The sequence below is a fragment of the Mya arenaria genome, chromosome 13, assembly GCF_026914265.1.
Source record: "Mya arenaria isolate MELC-2E11 chromosome 13, ASM2691426v1".
Taxonomy (NCBI): Eukaryota; Metazoa; Mollusca; class Bivalvia; order Myida; family Myidae; genus Mya; species Mya arenaria.
The window spans coordinates 28,609,363-28,621,847 of NC_069134.1; the positions used below are offsets into that span (position 1 = coordinate 28,609,363).

At 34.2% G+C, this 12,485-nt stretch overlaps 1 protein-coding gene across 4 annotated transcripts in view; it reads right to left on the reverse strand.

Moving 5' to 3' along the window:
- The window catches only part of LOC128213429 (nuclear pore complex protein DDB_G0274915-like), a 53,963-nt gene that overhangs the window by 12,266 nt on the left and 29,212 nt on the right, over positions 1 to 12,485 (reverse strand). The window contains exons 12-19 of one of the 4 annotated variants that reach the window (XM_052919114.1): positions 11,391 to 11,497; positions 8,453 to 8,494; positions 7,909 to 8,001; positions 7,191 to 7,304; positions 3,099 to 3,435; positions 2,408 to 2,548; positions 1,812 to 1,937; positions 1,168 to 1,259 (exon numbers count right to left, since the gene is read on the reverse strand). In XM_052919114.1, the coding sequence (XP_052775074.1) occupies positions 1,168 to 1,259; positions 1,812 to 1,937; positions 2,408 to 2,548; positions 3,099 to 3,435; positions 7,191 to 7,304; positions 7,909 to 8,001; positions 8,453 to 8,494; positions 11,391 to 11,497 (1,052 nt within the window). The other 3 variants (XM_052919113.1, XM_052919112.1, XM_052919115.1) reach the window with 3 other exon arrangements.

Here is a 12,485-nt window from a genome sequence, read left to right on the forward strand (position 1 = left end):
TCACTAGTGCATTCAAACACTCACTTTGGTTTCAAACACTCACTTGTGTATTCAAACACTCACTTGTGTATTCAAACACTCACCTGTGCATTAAAACACTCTCTTTGGTTTCAAACACTCACTTGTGTTTTCAAACACTCACTTGTGTATTCAAACACTCAATTGTGCATTCAAACACTCACTTGTGCTTTCAAACACTCACTTGTGTATTCAAACACTCACTTGTGCATTCAAACACTCACTTGTGCATTCAAACACTCACTTCGTGCATTCTAAAACACTCACTTGTATATTCACACACTCACTTGTGCATTCAAACACTCACTTGTGTATTCAAACACTCATTTGTGCATTCAAACACTCACTTGTGTATTCAAACACTCACTTGTGCATTCAAACACTCACTTTTGTTTTCCAACACTCACTTGTGTATTCAAACACTCACTTGTACTCATTTGTGCATTCAAACACTCACTTGTGTATTCAAACACTCACTTGTGCATTCAAACACTCACTTGTGCATTCAAACACTCACTTGTGCATGCAAACACTCACTTGTGTTTTCAAACACTCACTTGTGTATTCAAACACTCACTTGTGCATTCAAACACTCACTTGTGCATTCAAACACTCACTTGTGTTTTCAAACACTCACTTGTGTATTCAAACACTCACTTGTACTCACTTATGTATTCAAACACTGTGTATTCAAACACTCACAGGTGTATTCAAACACTCACTTGTACTCACTTGTGTATTCAAACACTCACTAGTGTATTCAAACACTCACTTGTTCATTCAAACACTCACTTGTGTATTCAAACACTCACTTGTGTATTCAAACACTCACTTCATGCATTCTAAACACTCACTTGTGTTTTCAAACACTCACTTCATGCATTCTAAAACACTCACTTGTTCATTCTCACACTCACTCAATGCATACTAGCACTCACTTGTGCATTCAAACACTCACTTCATGCATTCTAAAACACTCACTTGTGTATTCAAACACTCTCTTCATGCATTCTAAAACACTCACTTGTTCATTCTCACACTCACTCAATGCATTCAAACACTCACTTGTGCATTCAAACACTCACTTCATGCATTCTAAAACACTCACTTGTTTATTCAAACACTCACTCAATGCATTCTAATACTCACTTGTTCATTGTCAATCTGTTTCTGTACGGAGTCGTGGTAGTTGGGGGTCTGCATATGCAGAAGGAACTGCATGTACTGCTGCTTCATTGCATCTGAAACAAAGCCCAATCAAAAAACAATTCAGTTTGGGCGAGATACATTTTTTTCTAAAAGTTTCTGCCTGCAAAATAACTCGTTGTCCAAGAGCCTGAGATTACTGGATTTATGTATGAAAATTGGTAGAAATTTATAAAAATTTTATTCGAGATACATTTTTTTTCTCCAGGGGCGGGCGGGTTGCAATAAAGGATTTTAGTCAAATTGCAATAATCTTAATTCTATATTTACATCACAAATGGCAACACACTGTGTTTTTATTATTTATTCAACCTTGTGGTATGTCATATATGTGACAAAATAATGAAACTATGACACTAACATAACTTCAATCCTGGGCCAGTACTCAATATTTATCTTAACTTTATCCTTAGACATGCCTCAGTGATTCCATTCAGCCTATTGGTCAGCTAAATATACTGACCAATCAAAACAAAATTCTAATCTTAAACTTATCTTCAATATAAGTTGGTTATTGAATATTACCCAGGCTACTTATTTTTTGAATTGTTATTTTCATACATCAGTTTGACTATACTTGGCCATACCCATGAGTTTCTGGAGGGCGGGGGCCATCTCAAGGGCTGTGACCGACTGTGACTGGACGGATGGCTTGAAGTATGAGTTGGACATGGACGTCATGCTGGAATCATTGTAGCTCATATTGTCCGAAGCTAAATCAATAGAATAATACATTAATACTAATGTTATGAAATGTGACAGAAACATTTACAATGTTTGGTTATGATGTTGTTTTTATCTCAACATGAACAGTAAAAAACAACAACACCATTTAGGCATTCTATAAGTCATGCCAAAAAGTTCAATATACAGAGATATTTTCTGAATTTCATTGAAAAGGTTGTTGTAATGTAGTAATTTTTAAATTGATAATCAATGCAAATTAATTTGATATATTTTTTTCGTGGATTTAAAAAACAAACAAAAAATCTGGGTAGAATATCAGTTGAATTTTGATTAAAGATCAGAATTTATTTCACCGAATGTTCAGAGTAAGCAGTATTTAGACCAACAGGGAAGTGAATATATCAATTTCCGTAACCACAACCAAAACCACAATCATAAAAGAATGTTCACAATAGCATACCACAATTAAGTTTTTTTTAAATACAAAACTTATTACCTGCGGTAGATGTTGACAGAAGTGTGTGAGAATGTAGGAGATTAAGGCTATCAAGGGCAAGAACTTTCTCCTTGGTTCGAGACTTGGCCACTGCACGCGCCTTGATGGCTGACAGCACCTTTCTCTGCTTCCGGCGATGTACTACAATTACACAGTTTAAACTGATTGATCTTACCACAATCATGTTATTCCAACATTATATATATATATCACTCACAACAATGTTATGCGGAAGTTTGGTCTTTATGTTGTGGGGGAAATCGAAAAGATCCAAGATGAAACTCATTTGGTGACTGCAAACCAAACTTTTATAAACAAAGGCCAAGAATTGTACCAAGGCAACTGTGGTGAGAAACAAATGCAATATACAGTTACATACGTCATATACATAAACAACCATAAACAACCCATACGGTAAGAAAGAATTACACTGGAGCTCCATCAAACATGTATCAAGCACAGAACTCATCAAATCAAACTTCATTCTCAACATCTTTTCGCGTATGGAGCCATCAGTATTACTCATAACGAATTCTTTGGTCATACAATGTACAAATACAGTATTCTGATTTCACCCCATCCATTAGAGCAAATAGTTGCTTCATAATAAAAATATAAATAGCATTTATAAATTACATTGTTTTGACTCAAACTTAAGAATTAGATTCCACAAAATCAACTATTGCTTTACCCATTTTCTTCTCTGCTTCAGTGTCTTCTAGCACAAGTCGATTGTTGAGCTCCATCTGTATCCGCTGTTTTGCCATTGAGTGAGCCCGTCTTTCTGTTGCTCCAGCTGCCTCTGCTGACGACGCCCGAACTGGCTGCACGTGTTGACGCACTTCCTTCTCCTCAGATGCTCTCAATCTCTCCACCGATGCCCTTTCTGTTCGTCCGATTCTTTCAGCTGCTTCCTTTTTCGCTCTTTCTGCTGAGGCATGTTTTTCGCGAGCAAGAACCTTCGCCACTTGTTTCTTAATTTTTTCGTTGGCGCTCATCTTATGTGGTTTAGAGTTCTCTTCATCTTCCTGAAAATGAAGCAAAAATTTCCTTCACCTGTTTTAAAAAAGCTGTGACACAATTATTTATAATTGACAGAAGTTAATTCAAGGTAATTTTAGTATCCATTTTTGAACTGAAGCATAAATTTAAACCATATACAATGAGTGGTGAATTTAATCAATATTTTGCCTATGTTGTTACATGTATATATTGATATGCATTGAACAATAATATTTCCGATATTTTACATAACTACCGGTACATAAATGTATGTGATGATGGGAAAGTAAGGCATCCATCTATTGATACATATTTTGTTATATTTGAACAGCTAATATTTAAAACATGAGCGCCACAATCTATTGTTTTCTATCAAACAAGGGTAATAACTACAACAATAAGAACCAGAGTTATGGGCCTTGCTATGTGCAAATTGCCAATACAAACATGTGTACCAAGTTTCATCTGAACATCTTGAATAATTTAGGACTTATGGCCAAGGTAAAAGTGTAAGCACTACGGCAACTTTAACACTAATGCTACAGCCACAATACAATATCTTTTTCTTTAAAAAAAAATATATGAGCGAATGAGTTCTATGATTACATCACAACATCAATATAGTGTTTACAATATTATACACAAGCTGAAAATATTTTTATCTTTCAAAATAATAATTATATGACTAAGTATGAATTGATAGAACATAGCTACGGTATTGGCCTAAACAGTCTTTTAAATGCGCCAATTATGATATAAAATCAAACATCTGATGGTATTGGTACAACAACGAAATTGTTATGAGGGCGTACAATTACTACGATTAATTTAGTTATGATTCGGAAACAACTCTTTTGACAAAACTGAAGAAAGGCATTGAACCAGTGTAGGATAACTTCAACTCCTACACCGTGATTTCCCATGAGCGTTGTGTTTTTTATAATGCATTGGGAAGAAAATGCTGTTCGGTGATTTAAGCGATTAAGTTTTGCATATGATTTAGGATAAAGGCATTTCAGTGTGCCAGTAGATTTTAACATCACAATTTATTAAATAAAACCAAGGTGTACAATACACTGAACAAAATTACATAAGGGCGTTCAATACACTTTTATTGAAAAGATAATGTTAACGACAACGTTGTAAACTTTGGCAATATTCTGAGCAATCAGCCCTAAAAGTCGTTACTAAGAGCATATTTTCCTATATTTTAGCTTCATTAATTTATAAACCATCCACATTTTAAATGTAATTCTGTATATTCTCATGAAAGACTGTTGCTTGTTGACTTCGGCGACTAATCCTTGTTAATTCCCACCTATATAAAATTATGAGCTATTAAAAATATATTATATATCCCAGAAGTCTAACTATATATACTTAACCAAGGCCTAAAAAAAAAATACATTTGGTTCGGGTTACCCGACCCTACCTACGGAATAGGCGCCGACTCTACCGTTTTTATAGTCAGCTTGAAAAAAAAAATGAAAAATTAAAAAAAAAAAAAAAAAAAAAAAAAAAATCTCGTTTTTTTTTAAAATTGCTTTTTAATATTAAGTTTAAACAGAAGATAGCTTTAACACCATTCTCCAATGATGAAAATTATTTTCTTATATAAAACCTAATAAAAAAAATAAATAAAAAAAATAAAAAGCCTACCCTACCTATTTTTTTTAAGGATGTAACCCTAACCAAACAATATTTTTTTTTAGGCCCAACTGTTATTCATGCATTTCTAATCACTACAGTCTAAATCTAGAACTATTTGTTGTAAGGCTATACCCAAAGAGAATAGGCCTTTTCGCGGATTCCGTTTTTAAGCCATTTTTACATTGCAATCCTTCAAAGACTATACATTTCCTGGTCCGACAACTTGAATTGTTATTTCATAGTTTTGAATCAGTAGCTGAAGTATCCAGGTGAAATGATGCGCTGTAAAATGCGGCAACAAGTGGTATCCGCAAAAATGACTATGGAACCCCCAACATGAGGAATTAAAAGTAAAGTCCCATCAATCTCTATACAGCAATAAATCCCCTTTCCAGAGCAGTTATCCCTGCCATCACGTAAATCAAGTTCAGATTTGCAACCAATGAAAGTGTTTTGGGGCCATGACTAACAGTCTTAATTCCGATCTCAAGTCTCAGATTCAGGAAATAATTTTTATTTAATTACGAAGTATCATCTTTATCCCATATGTTATACGAAAATCAACATGATTAATCTTTTTATTTGGAATAGTAAAGAAATTCAGCAAATTTCATTATCAAAACTCAGCTAGAAAAGAAAGTAACAATGAAATGACGATTTCTAGTTTTGCCACTTGAGTCTGAAATAAGACCTGAGACTGTTCGTAATCATGGCCCCAGGCCCCAGTTTCTCAAAAATCCCAAGTATTTACTCAACTAAGTACATCAAATAAATTTTACATCCTGTTTATAATGTAATTTTTGGTTAAAAAAAATCGTGTTTTTTTACATTTTAATTTATTTTCTATTTTTTAATACCTTTTAACCAAAATGTGTGTGCAATACATCAATATGACAAAAATTGTTTAGTACAACCTCAAATATTTGAGTTATTAAGCCAAGTTCATTTCTTGGTCTAAAACAACATTTGTTCAAATGATTTTTCAGAAATCTATATCAATATAACCCATTTTGCAGAAATCTATATCAATATAACCTACTTTGCAGAATTTTTTATCAATATAACCTATTTTTCCAGAAACCTATATCAATATAATCTTTTTCCCAGAAATCTATATCAACATAAAATATTTTGCAGAAATCTGTACAATTTCAACCTATTTCCTAGAAATCTTTATCAATTTAACTAATATTTTGCAGAAATCTGTACAATTTTAACCTATTTCCTAGAAATCTTTATCAATTTAACTTATTTTCCAAAAATCTATATCAAAATGACCTGTTTTCCAGAAATCTTTATCAATTTAACTTATTTTCCAAAAATCTATATCAAAATGACCTGTTTTCCAGAAATCTACATCAATATAACCTATGATGAGAAATTATGATTCTAACACATTAAAAGCTATTAATATTTGGAACCATGAAATGCTGTAAAGTGGTAAAATGAGTTGAGTTAATTATTGAGTAATTACTTAGTATCTTTCGAGGAACTGGGGCCTAGGCTAATATTCATAAAGCATCTTAAATATTTTCCTAACTTAAGTCTTTTTCCTAATGAAAGTATCTCATTGGTCAAATGATATCAAAACTTACAATATTTTCATGAACTAATTGAAAATACACTTTAATGTTTGAAACACTTATACATTTCTTTTAATTTGACTATGAACATTTTAAGAAATCATCTTAAGTTAGGAAATTACTTAAGATGCTTTAAGAATATGACCCAAAATCATTATGTTACTTTCCATATCATTTAATTCTGGAGACTATACTGGGTAAAAAAAATAAATAGTTGAGAATTTTAAACTTTCTTCGAAGTAAGACGCATAAATGCTGCAAGTGAAATTACATTAATTTTTTTAATAGGGGAAAATATATCACAAATATTTTTGAACCAATGAAATTTAGTTATTAGTGTTTGTGGTGGCAGGGATAATCTTAACCATTCAAGGGAGATTACTGCTAAAGTCACTGGAAGGAAGTAGGAAGGCCTAAAAGTTAACACGGCAGACCACACCATCACTCACATTTTCCGTATCAGTGACGGACATAATGTGGCCCCCGCTCGATGTATGAGGTTGAGCGATCCACTCGGACCATTTGCGACGCGTCGTGGGGCCATATACCTGATTCTGCTCCGAATTACCGGCCATCTCGGGAAAGCTGCCATTGCTTGTGGAATCAAAGTCAAGAAGCTTGGCTGCCTTGAATGAGCCGTCCTTTTCATGGGTCTTCATCTCCTGAAATGAATAAATTCAGTTCATTTAGCAATATGAAATAAGGCAATAAATTTAATAAATCCCATTAACATTAGCCCTGACTATAATAGGTACTTTACACTGATGTTAAAGACTAGAAACGATTCTTATCGCTTAAATCTTATATCAGTTAAACTGTTTAGTTTACGATCAAAAACAAATATCTTATCTTGTTTCCCTTATAATATTAGAAATTTTGTGAATCCGATGGCCTATTCAGAGCGCTAATAATTTGTATAGGAAAGGTCCCCATGAAACTGACCTTTTGACCCCTAAAATCATACCAAGAGATCATCTACTGACCATGAACAATGAGCATACCAAGTTTGAAGACTTTTCACCCAGTTGATCTTAAGGGATGATCAAAAACTAAAGGGAGATGCCAACGACGCCACAGACAAAGACGACATTTGACAAAGCAATCCCTGTGTCCGCCATGCTCCACAAGTGACACAATTTATAAGTCCTGCTACTACTATTAGTTTTAATTATTAGCCACTGAAGTTTTAAACTTGCACCTGACCACTAACTCGTTTCTGTCTTAAATTTTAAGTGCGACTTGAAATTGAACCAGTCTAAAACTCACCTGGTTATTTTTAGTAACAGCTGAGGTTGCTGAGGGAACCATTCTACCACGCCGGTCTTTTCGTAACGATCTTACAGGCTCATCCTCAACATGCTGAAACATAAAACAATGTCAGAATACTGAATAATTAAAACCTCTTATGTAAGGCAATCGTCAATTATTTTTTTATTTAAAATGGCCTAACTAGATCAAATTTTGTTATGTTGTTATTCTTTTAAATATGATGCTATGACTCAGCCCTATGTCCACCAAATGAAGTCTTAGCAAGAGGCGGTAAAAATATTCTTAGGATGGCCAAGTATAAAAGTTCATAATTCACTTTTAGCCTGTATGGAATTGATAGTGTGGTTTCTTTTCAAGCAGGGTGGTACCATAATGCTGAATGAGTGCATATAAATATATGTACAATACACGTACATTTTTACCATACTGATAATTCAATTAAAGAAAATTATGTATCAACCAAACAAATGCATGCTTCTTAGTAAATTATAGATTGATTCAAGCAAAAAATGACATAAAAAGAAAACAAAAACAATCTCACCTTTTTGCCAGGGTTTCGCATTCTTTGGAAATAGCGTTCCAACTGTAATATTTACCAAAACCATTAGTCATGCATAAATGGATAGTAAAAACAGCATTAATGAAACACTAGATAATTAAGTCAGTGCAACATCTGTTTGTGCCTTCAGAGGCTGATTCCATTGTGTATATTTATTTCAGAAAATTTACATACATGTCCATTTAAATCCTTGTATATATAGGTATTTAACAATTGAAGAAACAGTATTCATAAACATGTTATTAAAGAGAAAACAATTGTATTGCTATGTGTATTAAGGTGGCATTTTGTTTAGTAAATGTTTCTCATGTTTAATATCTCGTGATGTTAGTTGAGACAATTTTGATGCTCACCAATACTTACTAGTTCAGACCCCATATCCTCACAACAACAGGTTTTTACCCATTTCAATATGCTCATCAATACTTGAGACAGACCCCATGTCACCTCAAAAAGAGGGGTTTTACCCATCAATACTTACTGGGAAAGACCATATATAATCACAAATGGAGGTTTTACCAATTGAAACTCATGGAGACAGACCCTGTATCATCACAAAGAGGGGTTTTACCATAAATACTTACTGGGACACACCCCATATCCTCATAAAAAGATGGTTTTTCCCATCACAACTGTACTGGGACACACCCCATATCCTCACAAAAAAGGAGGTCTTACCCATATCAAATTATCATCTTGATAAATATCAGTTATGTTCAATACATTCTTCAAAGAAACAGTTGATATTCCTGATGGCCCAATGGCAGTATATGGACCCGAAAATATTCCCACAACAAACATAGAAACCAAAGCTCATCTGCAATCTCTTAATCTATTGAAAGAATTCTGACCAGTCCATATAATGACATTGAACTCAGGGCAAAGGAACTGTTTCTTTTTATACCAAATATGGCTTTTTGGTGACATCACACTGAAACCGGTCCATATGAAGTTTACGGACCTGAGTGTGGCGAGTGGAGCGGATATCATTGGGTTGACCCTTCTTATCATAAATATAAAAACATAATACAGATATAAGAGAGGTTTTATTCTAACAATTCTATTTCATCCGTATAAGCAGGGAACCAAGTTGGTGCAGTTGTTATTACAGAGGACAGAGTTACGGGATAGTGGAGGATATGACACACTTCACTGATTCCAGCCTTACGACATCACACCCGTACAGGATACAATGTACCTTCTTTCATCTTGTACATACGTCTTAAAGGGGCACCATATAGGTTGATTGAAAAATTATTATTTTTTAATTTGAATGCATTAATATTATTATAATTGTTTTTTTCAAGTGGCCACCAATTCCCCAGTTAAAAAAGTGCCAAAATATCGTTCAATATCACAAAACTGTACACAAATGATTTTGATCGTTTTAGTCAAATGTGTTGAACATGATAATGCATTTAAATAAAAAAATGTTCACATCAACCTATATAATGCCCCTTTAATAAATGTTTTTCGTCGTTCTTTGACAATGTTCAGTGCTTCAAAACTGACATTAGAGTACATAACCATGACCAGATGGCATCCATTTTTTAGTATTTAATCAAAGAGGATTCAACAGAAATTTCAACACTTACATATCAATCCACAATAGATTTTAAGGGATCTGTGACATTATTATTACAAGGCATATAAAGTTATATGCCCGATAGAGAACAGAGCACAATATAACAATTCAATTTTCACTCAAGCCATACATAACTGTTGTCTGCTACTCTAATCTATCTGCATATTACAAAACAGTGCCAGCCACAAGTATCTTTACATATAGTTTTTGACGTAAGATGTACCTGAATAAGTTAAGTCATAAACCACAAATCGAGGGCTAAGTGCAAAGTGGTTGTGAACAAAAAGAAGGAGATACGCCAGTCTTGCGCTCAAATCTAGAAATGTCTATAATTGTCTTAAAACTTTTCTTATTTCAACTAGAGCACCCAACAAAAATGTCTTTTTTTTAAATCATAAGTCATGTACCAAAAACTGGAAAAATAAAAAGGGGCAAATATTTAAGCTAGTATGATTCAAACTTTTTAGGTTTTCTGCAGATCTAGATCTATGGAATTATGCAAGTTAGCTAATATGAATAGCCATTATGGTTTATAAGTAATGGCCAATGTTAAGTTTTTGCACAATATTATAAGCATCATTAATTATGACAGACCAAGGTTATAATAATACAATGAATATTTTGAAAAAAACGACAACAACCAAAAAACCCAGTCAAGGTAAGAATGTTTGCTAAAATAGTTTCTGTTCAACATAAATAATACAGAGATCAAAGTTTTGCTGCAACTTTTAATCCATTTATATTAAATATGTGTCTGTAAAAAGTGGCTTAGCTCTGGCCTATAGCGAAATTTCAGAAAAATAATATGTAAAAGAGCCTTTTAGATCTGCAAATTCATCAATCTGGGCCCATATCCATAAACATCTTCATTTGAGTTTAAGACCCAGGACTCAAAAACTGTGAATTTTAATTTTAATGTTTAATAGCTCTTTGAAGAGTAATTATGGTAAAAAAGCTACGCATGTTCTAAATAACGTACAGTCAAACCCTGTTGGCTCAAACTCGCTTGGCTCGTTGATTTCCTTGTTGGCTCAAACTGGATGTAAAGGACGGATTTCTAAATACTAAAGGAAAGCATTACCGATTGGCTTGAATTCCACCGAGGCTTGAGGTATTTTCACTGGTCCCTGGGAGTTCGAGCCTATGGATTTCGACTGTATTTTACTATAATTTAAACATCTTTTGTCCATAAACATATATTAAAGATATTTGTAACATTTCAAAATTGGCTTTTCTAAGTCCGAGTCTCAAACTCAGACTTGAGACGTTGGGGAGTACAGACCCTGAACATCTGCGCAGCCATATACAGTGTAACATCTGGGAGGTGTTACTCACCAGCGTTCGATCGATGATATGTACGAAGTAGCCAAACGGCTTGTCTGTCCACGACACGGCCCCGCTCAGAGGGGACAGTTCTGACACGTGCATTATTGTACCAATATCTGCAAAAGCCCAGCCGAGACATGTCTAACAAGGAATGTCTCATTGTCGACTGTCATGCAAAGATGGCGGAACGGTTTGGTTGTACACAGATACAGTCACTGATCTAGACATTGCATTCATACCAGATTCATGCTGTCTCATTCACACAGGGTGGTAAAACATACATTTTCTATTGTTGTTTATAAATAACCCCCATCTACTGCAAATATATTTTTTTGTCAGAGATATTATTGTTTCAGAAAATGTATGTTTTATGTCAAGGGTTATACATGATGTTGATGGTGTAACAGCCAGCTTGCAACAGATTTTAAGATATCAAATTTTAAATTTATAAAGTTTTAATCTTAATCTGATGAAAACATTGCAATTTGTCTTCCTTTCAGATCTTTGTTCTCCTGCAAGCTGGCTTATGGAATGCAATGAGCTTTTAGTGCGCTCATTTTTAGAGCCACCTCATCTGTTAAGAAAAGGTAACTCTAGCAGAGTTTGTATCAACCAAGGGCCACGACTCTTTGTCTTCACTCACCATAGTTCTATCTACAACATGAAGAAAATAGGTGACTGGGTTACACGTCCAGGATACAGCTCCGCGTAGCGGGGACAGCTCTGTCACATGCATTATTGCACCGATATCTGTGGAGAACATCGTCCGAGCCTCTCGTTAGACCACAGATATAGCAAGGTTGTTAGTTGATAATAATTTCTTTCAGATTGATTGTGACATAAGCTGATAGCTTATAGAATCAAACACAATCCTGTTTCCTGGGTAGAAACCAGTACTACCGGTAATGTCCATATAAAGAGGCCATGAGAAAGATTCCCTGGTGAAGATCAAACCCACAAACTCTTAGGTTCGAGGCAGTCACCTTTACCACTAGACCACTGGTAAATGCTAAGCTAATTTATCTTTCTTACATTATAAATACTGATACAGGTTTGATGCTTATTTTTTTCCTCAGTCTTTGAGAACAATTGACATGATGCTGA